The following is a 23,052-nucleotide window of genomic DNA, read 5'->3' on the forward strand; positions in this document are numbered from 1 at the left end:
TAGAGGTACTATTACTGGAGTACTTATCTACTCGGCATAGAAGAGAAGCATACTTTTGGCCTTTGAAATGAATAGGTTTTAGGTTACCTTGACCTTTGGAATGCTAGTAGTCTTAACCAAAGCACTGGGAAAATTCTTTACCTTTTGCATATTAAAGGACCAGTAACGCCTAAAAAATTAAATGGTTTGTTTGTATGTACATTTATATAATGTTTTGATACCTTAAACTGGTAGAAATTGCCTGTTGACCTCAAATATTAGGCTAAAAAGTGGCTGAAAAGAACTTCCCACTGATACCATTATCTTGGATAGAGTACCAGAAAAATTGTGGTCTTGAAAATGTACAGGTATACCATCCAGAAACATGTTATCTAGAAAGTTTGGAATTACGGAAAGGTCATCTCCCATAGACACCATATTATCCAAATAAACCAAATGTTTATAAAATATTTCCTTTTTCTCTGCATTAACAAAACAGTACATTGTACTTGATCCAAACTAAGATATAATTAATCCTTAATAAAAACAGAACCAGACCATTTAGTTTATTTAATGTTTACATGATTTTCTAACAGACTTAAGGTATGAAGATCCAAATTACGGAACGATACGTTATCCAGAAATCCCCAGGTTGCGAGCATTCTGCATAATAAGTACCATACCTGTACACCCAATCATAACACTTGCCTTGGTTATGACTGCTAACATTCATTAAAGGCCAAGGCAACCTTAATTATTTTAGGGCCAAAAACACACTCACGTTTTCACTTTGTGTATTTCTTATTCATGCCAGTAAGAGCTGCAGATCATGGGCATCTTTTAGCTGGTTGAAAAGCCTCAACATTTGCCATTGGCCCTTCTACAGTTTAAGTAAGCTGATTATGTAGCCATGTGGGCAGCCTTTCAGTTTAAAATATAGGTTGCATGTATATATCACAAAAGTAGGAATAAGCTGTCTAGAAGGTTAAGGTTTTCGTTTGTATACAGTTTTTTTTAATACAAGATAAATAGGAGTTGTATGCCAGGATTAGTCCTTCTTCTCAACCATAGAATAAAAACATAATGTATAAAACAATGTATCTGTAAGTACTGAATAAACAGATGCAAACTTTATATAACTTTAAACCCATATTACAGCAATACATTGTACTTTTAGTTTTATGTGTTATCATAAACTCCAAGATCTATTTTTCTTGCTTGTCTAAACAGTAACCTGTCTGAACACAGCAGCTATAGTGCCTTGCAAAAGTATTCACCCCCTTGGCTTTTTACCTATTTTGTTACATTCCAACCTGTAATTTAAATGTTTCTTAGACTATTTTGTGCAGATCCATCACATAAAATAAGATTAAGTTGGTGAAGTGAAAAGAGAGAGAGAGAATTAAAAAAATAATAAAAAACTGAAAATTGGCATGTGCATATATGTATTCACCCCCTTTGTTATGAAGCCCCTAAAAAATCCTGGCACAACCTTCAAAAGTCACATAATTGAAGTCCACCTGTGTGCAATTAGTGTCACATGATCTGTCAGTATAAATACACCTTTTCTGACATGGTACCACAACAATGGTACTTCAACAAACCTGCCAAGAGAGGGCCATCCACCAAAACTCACAGACCAGTCAAGGAGGGCATTAATCAGAGAGGCAGCACAGAGACCAAAAGTAACCCTGAAGGAGTTGCAGAGTTCCACAGCAGAGACTGGAGTATCTGTTAATAGGACCGTACACTCTATAGAGCTGGGCTTTATGGAAGAGTGGCCATTAAATTTAAAAATAAGGAGGCACATTTTGAGTTTGCCAAAAGGCACATGGGTGACTCCCCAAATGTATGGAGGAAGGTGCTTTGGTCAGATGAGACTTAAATTTTACTTTTTGGCCACCAAGGAAAATGCTATGTCTGGAGCAAACCTAACACATCCCATCAGGGCCGCCATCTGGGGGGACAGGGGGGAGAGTTGTAGGGGGGCCCGGCCACGCAACACTTTATTAGCCGGGCCCTTTATCGTTCTGAGAGCTGCTGACTTCGGGAAGGCATGGACGTTTAAGGGGCCCTGGCCAACAATGGGAGGCCTTGCCCACAAATGGTTTTTTTTATGGGGGCCCTGACCACCAATATCTTTTTATTTTTTATTAACATGTGGAAACCATAGCCACCAATAAATATATATATATATATATATATATATATATATATATATATATATATATATATATTTTTTAATTTTTTTTTACTGTGTGGTGGGGCTTGCGGTGGGCATAGCCCAGGGGGCGCAGGAAATTTTGTCGTATGGCGGTCCTGCATCCCATCACCCCAAGAACACCATCGCCACAGTGAAACATGGTGGTGGTGGCAGCATCATGCTGTGAGGTTTTTTTCAGCAGCAGGGACTGGGAAACTGGTCTGAGTCGAGGGATTGATGGATGATGCTAAATACAGGGATATTCTTGAGCAAAACCTGTCAGTCTGCTTGTGATTTGAGACTGGGACAGAGGTACATCTTACAGCAGGACAATGAGCCGAAGCATACTTCTAAAGCAACACTCGAGTGGTTTAAGGGGAAACATTTAAATGTGTTGGAATGGCCTAGTCAAAGTCCAGACCTCAATCCAATTGAGAATCTGTGGTCAGACTTTAAGATTGCTGTTCACAAGCGAAAACATCCAACACAAAGGAGCTGGAACAGTTTTGCCTTGAGGAATGGGCAAAAATCCCAGTGGCGAGATGTGGCAAGCTCATAGAGACTTATTCAAAGTGACTTGCAGCTGTAATTGCCGCAAAAGGTGGCTCTACAAAGTACTGACTTTGGGGGGGTGAACAGTTTTGCACTCTGAAGATTTCTGTTATTTTGTCCTATTTGATGTTTGCTTCACAATAAGAAAAAAAAAACATCTTCAAACTTGTAGGCATGTTCTGTAAATGAAATGGTGCAAAATCTCAAACAATCCATTTTAATTCCAGGTTGTGAGGTAACAAAACTTGAAAAAATGCCAAGGGGGTGAATACTTTTGCAAGGCACTGTATGTAGCACTTATCTGTATTCTCCTGACATAGGCTTGTTCAGGTCAACCTGTAACCCTGAGAAGCCTATGAAGTCAGTCTGCTCTAAAGCATTGCTTATCTGCAAGAGAGTACAGGTATGGGGTCTGTTAACTGTTTCTGGATATCCAGAAAGGTCTGAATTATGGTAGTGTGTTTTTTTTCTTATTATGCTTTATATAGTAAGGATGCACCGAATCCAGGATCCGGTTTGGGATTCTGCCAGGAATCAGGCTTTTTCAGCAGGATTCTGATTCAGACGAATCAAATCTGAATCCTAATTTGCATATGCAAATTAGGGGCAAGGAGGGAAATTGCCTGACTTTTTGTCACAAAACAAGGAAGTAAAAAATGTTTTCCCCTTCCCACTCTTCGGTTCGGTATTAGGCCGAATTTCACGAAGAATTTCGGGGGTTCGGCCGAATCCAAAATAGTGGATTTGGTACTTCCCCCCCCCCCCTAGTATATAGTGTATATAGTTTTCATTTTTAACTGGCCTGCATTTTCCTGTGTAGACCGTTTATTGTAGGTGATGATATCTAGCTAGCATAAGTGTAATTTTAGTGTCAAAACATTCATTTTTTCCCCTATTATTATCAAAATATATTGGGTAGCTTTACAGCATTGAGCTCCATATTGCAGGAAGACCCATAATCTAGATAACACCAGGTCTCAAGTGTTTTAGTTAACAAATCCCCCACCTGTTAAGAATGGTAAAATGACTGGTTTCAGAGTCTGTTATGAAATATTAAGGGGGATCTAAACCCCAAAAAAATGTCATCAGTCTGTTAGCCTGTCAATGCGCCTTGTGCTTTAGACAGGACCGGAGCATGGCCAAAACAATGTGCCCAAGGCAAGCCCCCTGACAGCATGTAACTAATGGCACCAATAGCCCTGCTTCTCCCCCACCGTACGCACCACTTGGCTACTCTTCGAAGAGTTGCAGTTGGAGAAGGCAGAAGATGTATGTCCCTAGGATCCTTTGTCTCAAAACCAGTACCCACCCCCCACCCAACGATTACTCCCTAGGCATGTGTTTCTTCTGCCTCCAGCTCTGGACAGAACCCTTTCCATTCATCCAGGTGGAGAGGATGTTTTGTCTGCCAGTGTCTCCCCTTGAGGGCTGTAGCAGGCAATGCCCCATGTGCCAGAGGTGTTCGATTTTCTTGGTGTTCTGTGTCTGTGGCCTGCTACATCTGCAATATGATGTAGCAGGCCACACTGTTTAATTTATTGCCTGTAATAGGTGGAATTGTACAGCTGCGTGAGTTCAAGCTAAAGCTTGCCTCAGGCATTGTGTTAAGACCTCTTTCATCCATACCCTTCCTTTTGTTTAATATGTGCCAAAAAACATTACCTTGTGCCCTTATTATAAATGATCTATAAAGATTTGTTCAGTACAAAATAGCTGCTGTGCTGTATGTGAAATTTACTTATGATAGATGAAAAGTAACAGTAAATTGGATTATGGCTGCTGTCGCCTCATAAAATCAGTACTATTAACTTAGTCTGTCATAAAGTGGCTGCTGTGCTTGATCAGGGCTATGCCCTGGCTTCTCTCTATGCTTAAGCCTTTTTAATGTAACAGTTTAATTTAAAATAAAATTGACCATAGTGAATATGATGGGGACTTTAGATTGTAAACTCCATTGGGGCAGGAACTGATGTGAATGGCGTATAATCCCTTTGCTTTATTCTAAAAGAATAATGTAATGGAGTTGATTATTTCTTAAATGACAGAAGCTTTTCACAACTTTTTTTTATTACAGTAATAATTCTTAGCCACAATTTTTTTCCCTTTATTCAGCCCATACCCTCTTTCATACTTCATGATCTCTTTCACTCTTACCAGACCTGAATTCTTTCCAGCAAACATCCAAATGGATAGATGATGTGAGGACCGAGAGAGGAAGCGACGTAATAATAATGCTTGTGGGGAACAAAACAGATCTGGCAGATAAGAGGTAAAGGCAATGTAAGGTGAGGGGCACAGATGAAGCAGAGGATCTGGTTAGTGTGTTTTCAAACTGTGAAATATTTAAAATGTCTGTCTACGTGATGCAGTATAAAGTGAAATCGACTGGGCCTGCCACCTGGCTTCTTAGTTATCTACAGAACAAGTCATATATTAAAGGAACAGTAACACCAAGTGTTTCAAATTAATTAAAATATTAATGTATTGTTGCCTTGCACTGATAAAACTGGTGTGCTTCAGATATTCTACTATAGTTTATATAAACAAGCTGCTCTGTAGCTATGGGGGCAGCCATTCAAACACAGAATACACAGTAGACAACAGATAATCTCTGAAGAATCCTATTGTATACTACAGAGTTGATCTGTTATCTGTTGTGTATCCTGTGCCTTTTCTCCTTTTTCAGCTGCCCACAGCTGCCACATGGCTACACCACAGCTTGTTCATTTAAACTATAGTAGAGTATCTGAAGCAAACACACCAGTTTTACCAGTTCAGGGCAACACTACATTATATTGTCATCTCTTTAAAACACTTTCATTTATTGGTGTTCCTTTAACCACTCCAGTTCCAGATCTTCTGTGGGTTCAGTGGTGCTTCTGGTGTTAATATTAATTTTCCCTTAAAATGGTGAAGTGGGACACTGAGCATTGTTTAATGATTATGCCAACATCTTGCCTATTTTCCTGGTGTTTTTTCCTCCTCATAGGTTAGTTTACACATCTTTGTTTTGCCATAATTTTGCTGATTTTATTTTAGTTATTTTTATACTTTTTGTACCTCCCTTGCATGGTATACATTTTATAATAAATTTTTGCCATATTACCATGCTGTAGTAATTTTTTTTTGTTCAGTCCAGAGTTGTAGCTCTCCAGTGCCCAAGTGCCCCTAGCAAACCATGGTTTAGCAGGAAAAGGCAATTTGTGCTCAAGCTTATAGTGAATCAGAACTCCGATACATAGTTGCTGTAGCTATTTGCTGATCCTATGTGAGGCTGCAATTACATTGCTCACATGAACAGGATGATGTCTGATATTGGATGTACAGGTATGCGACCTGTTATCCAGAATGCTCAGGTCCTGAGTATTTTCAGATAATGGACCTTTCCATACCATAAAGGGGTTGCTCACCTTCCAAGACTAATTTCAGTTCAGTTGTTTTCAGATTGTTCAACAGAAATAAAGACTTTTTCCGGGGGGGCGAAGCTAACCGCCATCGAAAGCAGACGTGCCTGCAGGAGCACCGGCAGGATTTTGTTGGTCTTAGGATCCCAAGTCACCGGATAAGAGCTACTTTTCTAATTTCACCTGCTGAGTTCGGGTAATGAAAAGTGTAGATGACCTCGCGGCCTGCAGCGCATAACGAAAGGTGAAGCCTGCACAGTATCCCTGCGCTTTATACGGCAAAAGGGGTAAAGGGGCGAACTTCCACACTACGACCCAAAAGACAGTGGGACAAGTTAGTACCCATTTCCTTTTATTGAAATTTTAGCCAGAGGCGCTCTGTAGATAAAGGTCACAGACGTCATTGTGGCATATGACGCAGTACGTATGGTGACTGTTTCAAAGGGAACCCTGACATTTTACAATACCAATCATTGCAGCAGGAACGATCTTTTATTCAGCACCCAATGGAGTGTGGTACGTCACAATTTAATGTATTTCCAGCGATTCGGTCTGCTTATATAATTTAACATCGTGCAGCCGTGCAGTATAATGGAACTCTATACTCCTCCTCCCCCCCCCACATTTAATCCTGCTATCTTTTGGACATAATATATTACAGAAAGTCTTCAGAGCTTATCCTAGAGACTGAATTTATGTAAAACATACAATTTTCACTCGAGTGGGGAGTGAACGCACCTTAAAATCATGATCATATGATGTAACTTAGGGTGCAGTATCTAAAGCCATAACCATACTACATTCTATGCAAATTGGATATTATTGCAGGTTCATACTATAACATTTGTGTATTAGTTCACATTAATTCCTAAACAACATGGGAAAAATAGGTAGAGCTTCTCTACCCCAAAAGGATAAACCCAAAGAGAAAACACAAACATTGGACACATACTTGGCTAAAAAAACAGGATGTACAGTACACTGGTCAGGGGATGGAGATGAGGAACCTACTGAACCAGCAAGATCTCAGGATCATTTTCCTAAATCACAATCAAGGGATGCTTTGCTGATTGACCAATTGACAATGTTACGTTCAGAGCTGGATATAACCTCAAAAAAGATTACTTCCTCTTTATCAAAGGAAATTAGAGAAATAGGAAAAAGAACTGACACTCTTGAGAGCAGAATGGAGGATACAACAACAGTGTTGGGAGGGCCATGTAACAGATAAAGATTTACGCTACCAACTACAAGAACTTCAAGATAAGTTAGAAGATATTGAAAATCGATCTTGTCGTGGAAATATAAGAATCCGGGGATTTCCTGAAACTTATCAAAACCTAGAAGGTGATTTTTTTTACCAAACTTGTTCCACACCTTACTTCATCTCAACTAGAGTTTGACAGAATACATCGAGCATTGGGGAGACCCCCACAAGAAGGTAATCCTGGGGACATGATTCTTCAACTTCACTATTATACACCTAAAGAAACAATAATGCAAGCGGCTAGACAATCTTCTCGCCTGGACCATGATTGTCATGTGCTTCAACTCTTCAATGATATTGCTCCAGGTACTATTGTTAAAAGACGTTCTTTTAAACCCATCACTGCAATTCTACAAACTAACAATGTAAAATATAGGTGGGCTTTCCCATTTCAATTACATTTTGCATACCGAGTAAAACAAATATTGTGCAACAACATTGGATGAGGCAACTGAACTGTTACATCATCTCCAATTTAAACAACAACTGCATAATTCCCCTTCATCTCGGGAGGAGGACTAAATCCCATATACAGATTATGTAAGAAAGAAGTTGTTCTATACAGTCAGCTAAAAAGCCATACCTTTTTTCAATACTCTTTGGAACAGGTTATATGACATTTATTGGAAAATTTCTTGAATATATGCGATTTATGCTATAACATTTTACATATTTATATATGTAGACCTATAGACCGATTGTCAGACGGTCCAAACCAGTTCCAAGGAAGGTGAGAACCTGGCCGGCAAATACTTCAGGACTGTTTTGAGTACACCGACTGGAACATGTTCGATGAGGCTGCGACTGTTGAGGATAATACAAATTTGGAAGAGTTCACATCAACTGTCATGTGCTACATCACCAAGTGCATAGATGATGTCACTATTTCCAAGAACATCACTATACGTCCATCAGAAACCATGGTTGTCTGCTGAGGTATGTGAACTGCTGAGGTCTCGGAACCTTGCCTTAAGATCAGGTGATAAGGCAGCTCTAAGAACGGTAAGGGCTAAACTGTCCAAGGTCATGAAGGCAGCCAAATGTGCATATAGTCGTAGGATACATAGCCAATTCCAAGACAGCAGGAACACCAAGCGCATGTGGCAAGGTGTTCAGGCTATCACCAACTACAGGATGACAACACCAGTCTGTGATGATGATGCTTCCCTTCCAGATATGCTTAATAAATCTTACGCCCGGTTTAACGAAATGAACAACACAAAGGTGTCGAAGACCATACCCCCCACACAACGACCAGGTGCTATGTCTAACCAAGTCTTATGTGTGGAACACTCTCCGCAGAGTCAACTCACACAAGGCTTCTGGACCAGACCATATAACTGGAAGAGTGCTCAGAGAATGTGCAGACCAGCTGGCAGATGTTCTCACCAACATCTCCCTGAGCACCGCTGTTGTTCTGAGGTGCTTCAAGGAGTCCATCATCATTCCTGTGCCAAAGAAGTCCCACGTGTCCTGCCTAAATGACTATTGTCCTATCACATTAACATCCACCATAATGAAGTGCTTTGAGAGGCTGGTCATGAGACACATCAAAGGCCTGCTCTCACCATTTCTGGATCCAATGCAATTCGCCTACCATTCCAATCACTCAACGGACGATGCCATCACCACTACCCTGTACTTGTCACTTAAGCCACCTAGACAATAAAGACACATATGTACGTATGCTGTTCATAGACTTCAGCTCAGCATTCAATACAATCATTCCTCAGCACTTGAGTGTTAAGCTGAGCATGCTGGGCCTTAAAATCTCTATCTGCAACTGGATCCTGGACTTCCTGAACAAGAGACCTCAGGTTATCCGAATGGGGAAAAAACACCTCCAGTACCATCACACTGCGCACGGGAGCTCCCCAAGGTTGTGTGCTTAGTCCACTTCTGTTCACACTGCTGACTCATGACTGTGTGGCAAGTCATGGATCCAATCACATCATCAAGTTCGCTGATGATACAACCATAGTAGGTCTCCTCAGCAAGAACGAGTCAGCATATAGACAAGATGTGAAAGGGCTAATGGACTGGTGCAAAGTCAACAATCGGTCTATGAATACAAACAAAACAAAGGAAATAGTTGTTGACTTCAGGAGAACGCGTGGGGATCATTTTCCACTGTACATTGATGGATCTCCGGTGGAAATTGTCAAGAGCGCCAACTTCCTTGGGGTAAATCTGGCGGAAAATCTCTCCTGGTCCCTTAACACCAGCTCTATAGTGAAGAAAGCACAGCAGCGTCTCTACTTTCTACGAAAGCTGAAAAAAGCCCACCTTCCACCACCCATTCTCACTATCTTCTACAGAGGGTCTTTTGAAAGCATTTTATGCAGCTTCATCGCTACCTGGTATGGTAACTGCTCTGTATCAGATTGCAAGATCCTGCAGCGGGTGGTGAGGACAGCGGAAAATATCATTGGGGTCTTGCTTCCTGCCATTATGGATATTTACCACACCCGCTGTCTCCAGAAGGCTACCAGCATTTTCAGGGATAGCACCCACCCTGCACATGATCTCTTTACCCTCCTGCCATCCTGTAAAATATACTGCAGTATTCGAGTGCTGACTTCCAGAATGCGAAACAGTCTTTTTCCACAAGCCATCAGGTATCCCTACTCCCAGGGACTGAACTGAATATATTAATAAGGAACTGAAATGTCCACTTTGCTCAGCATGACCGTGTACTAGAGTTGTTGTATAGCACTGGGGGGTTCTGGAGGAACGTCATTTAGTTTCTAATATGTACTGTATTTACTGTATATGGCTGAAATAAAATCCACTTGACTTGATATTTACGGCTTTAGAGAGTTGACCTGCTACTCCACTCGAAGCAGGATTTACTTTTGGTACATCACAAGATGTGTAAGACAATATGGGGCCGATTCATGAAGCTCGAGTGAAGGATTCGAATTAAAAAAACTTCGAATTTCGAAGTATTTTTTGGGTACTTCGACCATCGAATTGGTTAAATTCGTTCGAATTCGAACGAATCGACCATTCGATAGTCGAAGTACTTTCCCTTTAAAAAAAACTTCGACCCCCTACTTCGGCAGATAAAACCTACCGAAGTCAATGTTAGCCTATGGGGAAGGTCCCCATAGGTTTGCTAACCTTTTTTTTATCGAAGGATTTTCCTTCGATCGTTGGATTAAAATCGTTCGAATCGTTCGATTCGAAGGAAAAAATCCTTAGATCGATCCATCGCAGGATTAGCGCTAAATCCTTCGACTTCGATATTCGAAGTCGAAGGATTTCAATTCGAGGGTCGAATTTCGAAGTATTTTTAACTTCGAAATTCGACCCTTAATGAATCTGCCCCTAAATGTCTTAAAGCAATCATTGCAGTTATATATTTGTTTGAGTTTTTAGTTGAAAGTTTTTAGTTGAAATGTTTACTTATTTTGATTTGAATCTTCTCCAATTGCAACCATGTTTTTCTCTTATCATAATGAATAAGGACAGAATGATTTCTGTTATCAAGTGTGTGTGTGTGTATATGTATATGTGTGTATATGTGTATATATGTGTATATGTGTATATGTGTATATGTGTGTATATATGTGTATATATATGTATATATATGTATATATATGTATATATATGTATTTATGTATTTATATATATATATTATATTTATATATATATATATATATATTTATATATATATATATATATATATATATATATATATATATTTATATATTTATATATATATATATATATATATATATATTTATATATATATATATATATATATATATATATATATATATATATATTTATATATATATATATATTATATATATATATATATATTTATATATATATATATATATATATATATATATATATATATATATATATATATATATATATATCAAACAAAAAAGTCCAGACCACTTGCTTAATGAAACAAAAAAGACTTTTACCAAGCAAGAAATTGCAACGTTTCGAAGCTCCCGCTTCTTTATCAAGCATACATGATTACAATGACATCACATCCTATATAGGGTCACAGGCATAAGTTCCGCCCACACACATATGTAGAATAATTAAGCATAACCCCATGGTATCACATAATATCACCCAGAATGAGCATAATTAAGCATTGTTGACATAATTCTAATAAACACCAGGTTATGCATCAAGTAACTAGTAACAAATAAGTAACAATAACATATATTAGTTTTCACTCAGATTATCAAAACAATGTAACAAATAGGATATGTACTATCAATCAGTCCCAAAGTTATCCCATCTCATTCAATGATTGTAATACACTTATATAAAGGCATACAGATCATATTCTCTATTGAGTCCCTTTGGATGTAGCGTTTGTAGTGTATGGATCCAAAATTTCTCCCTTTTCTGGAGTTGCTGGAGTCGGTTTGATATCAGAGATGCTGTTACGTTACCAGGATCTAGGCATTATCAATGAAGGTCTTAGGGATTTTCTTACACAGGAATTCCCCTGTATTCCGGTGTTCTACACTTTACCTAAAGTGCATAAAAATTTGCAATCTCCCCCAGGGCGACCCATAGTAGCAGGGGTTAACTCCATATTATCCCCTTTATCGATATTCTTGGATAAAGTACTGGCACCCTTTGTGTCCTTGGGACAGTCATATGTAAAGGACACTTCCCATTTCTTGAGATCAATACAGGACTTAGATCTAGGAGAAGAGAGAATAATATTGGCAGCCTTAGATGTAAGCAGCCTGTACACCTCCATCCCCCACGAGTTGGGCATGGCGGCAGTCCATTCAGTGTTGGAGAAATCAGAGTATGATGCTATACAAACTAACTTTTTTATGGAGCTTCTATCTGTTGTCTTACATAAGAATTATTTCTTGTTCCAGGATAAGTTTTATCTCCAGCTACAGGGGACCGCGATGGGATCCAACGTGCCCCTACCTACGCCAACATCTTCATGAACCATTTTGAAGATACATATGTTTACACACATGAATCATTCGAGAGACATTGCCTGAAATGGTGGCGCTACATCGACGATTTGTTGGTAGTATGGAGGGGTGACGCTGGATCCCTATTGGAGTTTAAATCATATTTGGATGCATGTATCCCAACCATAAAATTCACATATACGCACAGTGAGGAAAGGGTTACATTTCTCGACACTACAGTGTACCGTAAAGGCAGACAGTTACATACTGATTTGTATGTCAAGTCGACTGACAGGAACAATTTATTACGGTTTGATAGCTCACATCCGAGGGCTAATATTTCCTCTCTCCCCAGGTCACAACTATTACGCGTTAAACGAATAGTTTCAGAGGAGGAAAATCTTACTGAACGCCTGACTGAGATGACAACTAAATTTACACAGAGGGGGTACCCGAATGCAATGCTTAACCAGGAAGTAGCAAGGGTTAGAGAGCTCCATCGAGATTCCATTATACAGGAAAAGGTTCCAGAGGTGTCACAAAAAAGACGTATACCGTTTGTGCATACTTATCACCCAAGTACACGTAAGATACATCAAATTATCTACAAACACTGGCCATTACTGCAAAAAGCCTATCCTGAAATTTTGGAATTTAAAGCACCCCCCCTCTTGTCGTATAAGCGCCCAAGGAGTTTGAGGGACAGACTTGTTAAGGCAGATTTAGGTACCACTCGGACCAACCCGCAGAGGACTTTAGCACCCCTGAGAAATGGCATGTACCCTTGTGGTAGATGCAATCAGTGTTCTAGCGTCATACGCACAAATGCCTTTACCCATCCCTACACAGGGCGGAAGTACGAAATACAAGACCATTACACATGTGACACTGAGTACGTAGTTTACATGCTGAAATGTCCCTGCGGGCTGGCCTACATAGGGGAAACCATTCAACCTATACGTGACAGGATAAGCCAGCACAAATCTACTATTAGAAAGGAGGTGTTGAAATTACCGGTTCCGGCGCACTTTCATGCAGCACGGCATTCGGTAGCAACCTTGAGGTTTCTTGTGCTGGAGTCTGTTGCCCCCCACGCCGGGGGGGCAACAGACTCCAGCAACTCCAGAAAAGGGAGAATTTTGGATCCATACACTACAAACGCTACATCCAAAGGGACTCAATAGAGAATATGATCTGTATGCCTTTATATAAGTGTATTACAATCATTGAATGAGATGGGATAACTTTGGGACTGATTGATAGTACATATCCTATTTGTTACATTGTTTGATAATCTGAGTGAAACTAATATATGTTATTGTTACTTATTTGTTACTAGTTACTTGATGCATAACCTGGTGTTTATTAGAATTATGTCAACAATGCTTAATTATGCTCATTCTGGGTGATATTATGTGATACCATGGGGTTATGCTTAATTATTCTACATATGTGTGTGGGCGGAACTTATGCCTGTGACCCTATATAGGATGTGATGTCATTGTAATCATGGTATGCTTGATAAAGAAGCGGGGAGCTTCGAAACGTTGCAATTTCTTGCTTGGTAAAAGTCTTTTTTGTTTCATTAAGCAAGTGGTCTGGACTTTTTTGTTTGATATATAATTTGTCCTATTTGACTAATCGGACTGGTCCAAATAGGACAATATTATATATCAAACAAAAAACAGTCCAGACCACTTGCTTAATGAAACAAAAGACTATTACCAAGCAAGAAATTGCCAACGTTTCGAAGCTCCCGCTTCTCTTATCAAGCATACATATTACAATGACATCACTATCCTATTAAGGTCACAGGCATAAGTTCCCCCACACAATATGTAGAATAATAAGCATAACCCCATGGTATCACATAAATATCACCCAGAATGAGCATAATTAAGCATTGTTGACCATAAATTCTATAAACACAGGTTATGCCATCAAGTAAACTAGTAACAAATAAGTAACAATAACATATATTAGTTTTCACTCAGATTATCAAACAATGTAACAAATAGGATATGTACTATCAATCAGGCCCCAAAGTTATCCATCTCATTCAATGATTGTTAATACACTTATATAAAGCATACAGATCTAATTCTCTATGTGAGTCCCTTTGGAGTTAGCTTTTGTAGTGTATGGACCAAAATTTTCTCCCTTTTTGGATTGGCTGGAGCTGTTGCCCCCCCGGCGTGGGGGCTGCGGCAACAGACTCCAGCACAAGAAACCTCAGGGTTGCTACCGAATGCCGTGCTGCATGAAAGTGCGCCCGAACCAGGTAATTTTCAACCACCTCCTTACTAATAGTAGATTTGTGCTGGCTTATCCTGTCACGTATAGGTTGAATGTTTCCTATTGTAGGCCAGACCCGCCAGGACATTCAGCATGAAACCTACGTTACTCAGGTCAATGTTAATGGTCTTGTATTTTCGGACTTCCGCCCTGTGTAGGGGATGGGTAAAGCATTTTGGGTTTGCGATATGACGCTAGAAATGATTGCATCTACCACAAGGGTACATTGCCATTCTCAGGGGTGCTAAAGTACCTCTGCGGAGTGTTTGGTCCGAGTGTACCTAAATCTGCCCTTAAACAAGTCTGTCCCTCAAACTTCCTTGGGCGCTTATACGAACAAGAGGGGGGGTGCTTTAAATTTCCAATAATTTTCAGGATAGGCTTTTTCCAGTAAGTGCCAGTGTGTGTAGATTAATTTTGATGTATTCTTACGTCATTGTACTTGGGTTGATAAGTATGCACAAACGGTACTACGTCTTTTTTGTGACACCTCTGGAAACCTTTTCCCGTATAATGGAATCTCGATGGAGCTCTTCTAACCCTTCGCTACGTTCTCTGGTTAAGCATGCATTCGGGTACCCCCTTCTGTGTAAATTTAGTTGTCATCTCGTCAGGCGTTCAGTAAATTTTCCTTCCTCTGAAACTATTCGTTAAGCGTATATTTGACCTGGGAAGAGAAATATTAGCCATCGGATGTGATGCTATTCAAACCGTAATAAATTGTTCCTGTTCAGTCGACTTGACATACAATCAGTATGCTAAACTGTCTGCCTTACGTAACACTGTAGTGTCGAGAATGTTAACCCTTTCCTCACTGGGCCTATATGTGAATTTATGGTTGGGATACATGCATCCAAAATATTGATTTAAACTCCAATAGGGATTCCAGCAGTTTCACCCCTCCATTACTACCAACAAATCGTCGATGGGTTAGCGCCACCATTTCAGGCAATGTCTCGTCGAATGATTCATGTTGTGTAAACATAGTATTCAAAATGTTCATGAAGATGTGTGGCGTAGCTAGGGGCAACGTTGAATCCCATCGCGGATCCCCCTGTAGCTGGAGAAAAACTTATCCTGGAACAAGAAATAATTCTTATAGTAAGACAACAGATAGAAAGCCTCCATAAAAAAGTTAGTTTGTATAGCATCATACTCTGATTCTCCACACTGAATGACGCCGCCATGCCCAACTCGTGGGGATGAGGTGTACAAGGCTGCATTACATCTAAGCCTGCCAATATTATTCTTCTCTTCTCCTAGATCTACAGTTCCGTGTATTGATCTCAAGAAAATGGGAAGTGGATCCTTTACATATGGAGCTGTCCCAGGACACAAAGGGTGCCAGTACTTTAATCCAAGAATATCGAATAATAGGGCTGATAATATTGAGTTAACCCCTGCACTATGGGTTATCGCGCCTGGGGGGAATTGCAGCAAATTTTTTATGCACTTTAGGTAAAGGCTAGAACACCGGATACAGGGGAATTCCTGTGTAAAAAATCCCTAAGACCTTCATTGATAATGCCTAGATCCTGTACGCAACAGACATCTCTGATATCAAACCGACTCGCAGCAACTCCAGAAAAGGAGAAATTTTGATCCATACACTACAAACGCTAAAATCCAAAAGGGGACCTCAATAGAGAATATGATCTGTTAATGCCTTTATTATAAGTGTATTACATCATGGAATGAGATGCGGATAACTTAGGACTGATTGATAGTAACATATCCTATTTGTTACATTGTTTTTATAATCTGAGTGAAAACTAATATATTTATTGTAACATTGTACAGTTACTTGATGCATAACCTGGTGTTATTAGAATTATGTTCAAACAATTAATTATGCTCATTTCTGGGTGATGATTATTGATTACCATGGGGTATGCTTAATATTCTACATATGTGTGTGGGCGGAACTTTATGCCTGACCCTCTATATAGGCATTGTGATGTCATGTAATCATGTTATGCTTGATAAAGAAAGCGGGAGCCTGCGAAACGTTGCAATTTCTTGCTTTGTAAAAGTCTTTTTTGGTTCATTAAGCAAGTGGTCTGGACTTTGTGTTTAGTATATATATATAAATATATATATATATATATAATATATATATATATATTATATAATATATATAAATACTATATATATATATATAAATTATATATATATATATAAAACTATATATAATTATATATTTATATTATAATATAAATAATATATATATAAATATATATATAATATATATAATAGTATTATATATAAATATAAAATATATATAAATATAATATATATATAATATAATATATCATAAATATATATTATATATATATATAAATATAAATATAGTAATATAAAATACAAAATACATTATATACATATATATACATATATATACATTATATCATACACAGTATATACACACATATACACATATACACATATTACACATATAAACATATACACACATATAACATATACACACACACACACTTTGATAACAGAAATCATTCTGTCTAATTTGCCATATTGAGAAGAGAAAAACATGGTTGCAATGGAGAAGATTCAAATTCAAAATAAAGTAAACATTTCAACTAAAAAACGTTCAACTAAAAACGCAAAACAAATATATAACCCTGCAATGATTGCTTTTAAGACATTTAGGGGCAATCATTAAAGGTCGAATTTCGAAGTTAAAAATACTTCGAAATTCGACCCTCGAATTGAAATCCTTCGACTTCTGAATATCGAAGTCGAAGGATTTAGCGCTTAATCCTGCGATGGATCGATCTAAGGAATTTTTTCCTTCGAATCGAACATGTCGAACGATTTTAAAATCCAACACGTCGAAGGAAAATCCTGTCGATAAAAAAAAGGTTAAGCAAACCTCTATGGGCGACCTTCCCCATAAGGCACATTGACTTCGGTAGTTTTATCTGCCGAAAGGTAGCGGCGTCGAAGTTTTTTTTAAAGGAAAAGTACTATCGACTAATCGAATGCGTCGATTCGTTCGAATTCGAAACGAATTTAACCAATTCGATGGTCGAAGTACCCAAAATACTTCGAAATCGAAAGTTTTTTTAATTCGAATCTTCACTCGAGCTTCATGAATCGGCCCCATATTGTCTTACCACATCTTGTGATGTTACCAAAAGTAAATCCTGCTTTCGAGGAGTAGGCCAGGTCAACTGCTCTTAAAGCCGTAAATATCAAGGTCAAGTGGATTATTTCAGACCATATACGAGTAAATACAGTACTATATTTAGAAACTTAATTGACGTTCCTCCAGAACCCCCCCAGTGCTATACAACAACTCTAGAACGGTCATGCTGAGCAAAGTGACATTTCAGTTCCTTATTAATATTATTTCGTTCAGTCCCTGGAGTAGGATACCTGATGGCTTGTGGAAAAAAAGACTGTTTCGCAGGTTTCTGGAAGTCAGCACTCGAATACTGCAGTATATTTTACAGGATGGCAGGAGGTAAAGCAGATATGTGCAGGGTGAGGTGCTATCCTGAAAATGCTGGTTAGCCTTCTGGAGACCAGCGGTGTGTAAATATCCATAATGCAGAAGGCAAGACCCCGCAATGATATTTTCCGCTGTTCCTCACCACCCGCTGCAGATCTTTGCAATCTGGATACAGAGCCAGTTACCATACCAAGCGAATTAAGCTGCATAAAATGCTTTCAAAAGGGACCTCTGTTAGAAGAATGGAGAGAGGGTGGTGGAGGTGGGCTTTTTCAGTTTCGTAGAACAGTAGAGACGCTGCTGTGCTTTCTTCACTATAGAAGCTGGTGTGAAGGGACCAGGAGGAATTTCCGCCAGATTTACCCCAAGGAAAGTTGGCGCTTTTGACAATTCCACGGAGATCCATTCAGATTGTACAGTGGAAAGATCCCCACGCGTTCTCCTGAAGTCAAAACTATTTCCTTTGTTTTTGTTGTATTATTAGACCGATTGTGACTTGCACCAGTCCATTAGCCCTTTCACATCTTGTCTAACTATTGCTGACTCGTTCTTGCTGAGGAGACCTACTATGGTTGTATTCATCCAGCGACTTGATGACGTGATTGGATCCATGACTTAGCACACAGTCATGAGTCAGCAGTGTGAAACAGAAGTGGGAACTAAGCACACAACCTTGGGAGCTCCCGGTGCGCAGTGTGATGGGTACTGGAGGTGTGTTTCCCCATTCGGATAACCCTGAGGTCTCTTGTCAGAAGTCCATGTGATCAGTTGCAGATATAGATTTTAAAGGCCCAGCATGCTCAGCTAACACCAAGGCTGAGGATGATTTATTGAATGCGAGCTGTAAGTCTATGAACAGGCATATAACATATGATGTCTTTAATTGTCTAGGTGGCTTAAAGTGACAAAGTTACAGGGTAGTCGGTGATGGCATCGTCCGTTTGAGTGAGGAATGGTAGGTGAATTGCATTGGATCCAGAAATGGTGAGAGCAGGCCTTTGATTGTTGTCTCATGACCCCAGCTCTCAAAGCACTTCATTATGCGTTGGATGTAAGTGAGAGGACAAAGTCATTTAGCAGGACACGGGGACTTCTGTGGCACAGGAATGATGATATCCTCCTGAAGCACCTAGAACAACAGCGTGTGCTCAGGGAGATTGTGGTTGAGAACATTTGCAGGCGGTGCTGCACACTTCCTCTGAGCACTCTTCCAGTTATATGGTCTGGTCCAGAAGCCTTGTGGTGAGTTGGACTCTGGGAGAGGTTCCACCACTAAGACTTGGTTAGACATAGCACCTGGTCGTTGTGTGGGAGTATGGTCTTCGACACCTTTGGTTTGTTCATTTCGTTAAACCTTGGGCGTAAATTTATTAAGCAATATCTGGAAGGGAAGCGATCATCATCACAGACTCGTGTTTTCATCCTGTAAGTTAGGTTATGAGCCTGAACACCTTGCACATGCGCTTGGTGTTCCTGTGTCTGGAATGGCTATGTATTCCTATCGACTTAATATGCAACATTATGGGCTGCCTTCATGACCTTGGACAGTTATAAGCCTTACCGTTCTTAGAGCTCCTTATCACCTGATCTTCGAAGGCAAGTTCCGAGACCTCAGCAGTTCACATACCTCAGCAGACAAACCATGGTTTCTGATGGACGTATAGGTGATGTTCTTGGAAATAGTGAATCCATCTATGCCACTTCGGTTGATGTAGCACATGACAGTTGATGTGAAACTCTTCCAAATTTGTATTTAGTCCCAAACTAGTCGCAGCCTCATCGAACATGTTTCCAGTCTGGTTACTCAAAACAGTCCTGAAGTATTTGCCCGGCCAGTTCCACCTTCCTTGGAACTGGTTTGGACGTATTCTGACAATCCGGATCCTATAGGTCTACATATATAAATAATGTAAAATGTTATAGCATAAATCGCAATATTATTCAAGAAATTTTCCAATAAATGTCATATAACCTTTCCAAAAGAGATTTGAAAAAAGGTATGGATTTTTAGTGACTGTATAAACAACTTCTTTCTTACATTAGTCTGTATATGGGATTTAGTTCCTCCTCCGGAGTATGAAGGGAACTTATTGCAGTTGTTGTTTAAATGAGATGAATGTAAACAGCTTCAGTTGCCTTATCCAATGTTGTTCTGCACTAATAATTTGTTTTACTCCGGTATGCAAACAATGTAATTGAAATGAAAGGCCACCTTATTTTACAGTTAGTTTGTAGCAATTGCGAGTGATGGGTTTAAAAGAAACGTCTTTTAACAATAGTTACCTGGAGCAATATCATTGAAAGAGTTGAAGCACATGGACAATCGATGGTCAGGCGAGAGATTGTCTAGCCGCTTTGCATTATGTTTCTTTAGGTGTATAATAGTGAAGTGAAGAACATTCCCCAGGATTACCTTCTTGTGGGTCTCCCAATGCTACGATGTTATTCTGGCAAACTCTAGTTGAGATGAAAGTAAGGTGTGGAACAAGTTTGGTTAAAAAAAATCACCTTCTAGGTTTTTGATAAGTTTCAGGGAATCCCCGGGATTCTTATATTTTCCACGACAAGATCGATTTTCAATATCTTCTAACTTTATCTTGAAGTTTTGTAGTTCGGTAGCGTAAATCTTATCTGTGTACAGGGCCCTCCCAACACTGTTGTTGTATCCTCCATTCTGCTCTCAAGAGTGTCAGTTCTTTTTCGCTATTTCTCTAAATTTCCTTTGCATAAAGAGAGAAGTAATCTTTTTTTGAGGTTATATCCAGCTCTGAAGCGTAACATTGTCAATGGTCAATCAGCCCAATAGCATTCCTTTGATTGTGATTTAGGAAAATGATCCTGAATCTGGCTGGTTCAGTAGGGTTCCTCATCTCCATCCCCTGACCAGGTAACTGTACATCCATGTTTTTAAGCCAAGTATGTGTTCCAATGTTTGTTTTTCTTCTTTGGTTTATCCTTCTTGGGGTAGAGAAGCTTCTTACCCTATTTTTCCCAGTTTGGTTAGGAATTAATGTGAACTAATACACCAAATGTATATAGTATGAACTGCCCAATAATATACAATTTGCATAGAATGTAGTATGGTTAGTGGCATTTTAGATACTGCCACCCTAAGTACATCAATGATCATGATTTTAAGGTGCGTTCACTCCTCCACCGAGTGAAAATTGTATGTTTTACATAAATTCAGTCTCTAGGATAACGCTCTGAAGACTTTCTGAATATATTATTGGCCAAAAGATAGCAGGATTAAATGTGGGGGGGGAGGAGGAGTATAAGGATTCATTATACTGCCACGGCTGCACGATGTTTAAATTATATAAGCAGATCCGAATCGCTGGAAATACATATAAATTGTGACGTACCACACTCCAATTGCGGTTGCTGAATAAAAAGATCGTTCCTGCTTGCAATATTAGGTGATTGTAAAATTCAGGTTCCCTTGAAACAGTACCATACGTACTGCGTCATATGCCACAATGACGTCTGTGACCTTTATCTACAGAGCGCCTCTGGCTAAAATCAATAAAAGGAAATGTGGTACTAACTTGTCCACTGTCTTTGTGGGTCGATAAGTGTGGAAGTTCGCCCCTTACCCCTTTTGCGTATAAACGCAGGGGATACTAGGCAGCGCTTCACTGTCGTTATGCGCTGCAGGGCCGCGAGGTCAGCTACACGTTTCATTACCCGAACTCAGCAGTGTTGAAATTAGAAAAGTAGCTCTTATCCCGGTTGACTTGGGATCCTAAGACCAACAAATCCTGCCGGTGCTCCTGCAGGCACGGTCTCTTTCGATGGCGGGTTAGCTTCCCCCCCCGGAAAAATCTTTATGTTCTGTTGAACCAATCATGAAAACAAACTGAACTGAAATTAGTCTTCTCTGGAAGGTGAGCACCCCTTTATGGTATGGAAAGGAATCCGATTATCTTGAAAATCACTCAGACCTGAGCGTCGGATAACAGGGCGCATACGCTGTACATCCAATATCAGACATCATCCTGTTCATGTGAGCAATGTAATTGCAGGGCCTCACATTAGGATCAGCAAATAGCTAACAGGCAAACTATGTATCGGAGTTCTGATGGCCACTATAAGCCTTGAGCACAAAATGCCTTTTCTGCTAAACCATGGTTTGCTTAGGGGCACTTGGGCACTGGAGAGCTACAACTCTTGACTGAACAAAAAAAATTACTACAAGCATGTAAATATGGCCAAAAATTTATTATAAAAAATGTTATTACCATGCAAGGGAGGTTACAAAAAATAGATATAAAAATAACTAAAATAAATCAGCAAAATTATGGCAAAACAAAGATGGTAAACTAACCTATGAGGAGGAAAAAACACCAGGAAAATAGGCAAGATGTTGGCAAATCATTAAACAATGCTCAGTGTCCCACTTCACCATTTTAAGGGAAAATTTAATATTAACACAGAAGCACCACTGAACCCACAGAAGATCTGGAACTGGAGTGGTTAAAGGAACACCAAAAAATGAAAGTGTTTTAAAGAGATGACAATATAATGTTAGTGTGCCCCTGAACTGGTATAAAACTGGTGTGTTTGCTTCAGATACTCTACTATAGTTTAAATGAACAAGCTGTGGTGTAGCCAATGTGGCAGCTGTGGGCAGCTGAAAAAGGAAAAAGGCACAGGATACACAACAGATAACAGATCAACTCTGTAGTATACAATAGGATTCTTCAGAGATTATCTGTTGTCTACTGTGTATTCTGTGTTGAATGGCTGCCCCATAGCTACAGAGCAGCTTGTTTATATAAACTATAGTAGAATATCTGAAGCACACCAGTTTTATCAGTGCAAGGCAACAATACATTTAATATTTTAATTAATTTGAAACACTTGGTGTTACTTTGTTCCTTAATATATGACTTGTTCTGTAGATAACTAAGAAGCCAGGTGGCAGGCCCAGTTCGATTTCACTTATACTGCATCACACGTAG

General features: G+C 39.3%; 1 protein-coding gene across 2 annotated transcripts in view; it reads left to right on the plus strand.

Moving 5' to 3' along the window:
* LOC108700064 (ras-related protein Rab-6B) overlaps positions 1 to 23,052 on the plus strand; it is a 103,417-nt gene that overhangs the window by 25,782 nt on the left and 54,583 nt on the right. For both annotated transcript variants that reach the window (XM_041574369.1, XM_018232929.2), the window contains exon 5: positions 4,892 to 5,003. In XM_041574369.1, coding sequence (XP_041430303.1) covers positions 4,892 to 5,003 — 112 coding nt within the window. The remainder of the gene's footprint in view (positions 1 to 4,891; positions 5,004 to 23,052) is intronic.

Source organism: Xenopus laevis, chromosome 8S (assembly GCF_017654675.1).
Source record: "Xenopus laevis strain J_2021 chromosome 8S, Xenopus_laevis_v10.1, whole genome shotgun sequence".
Taxonomy (NCBI): domain Eukaryota; kingdom Metazoa; phylum Chordata; class Amphibia; order Anura; family Pipidae; genus Xenopus; species Xenopus laevis.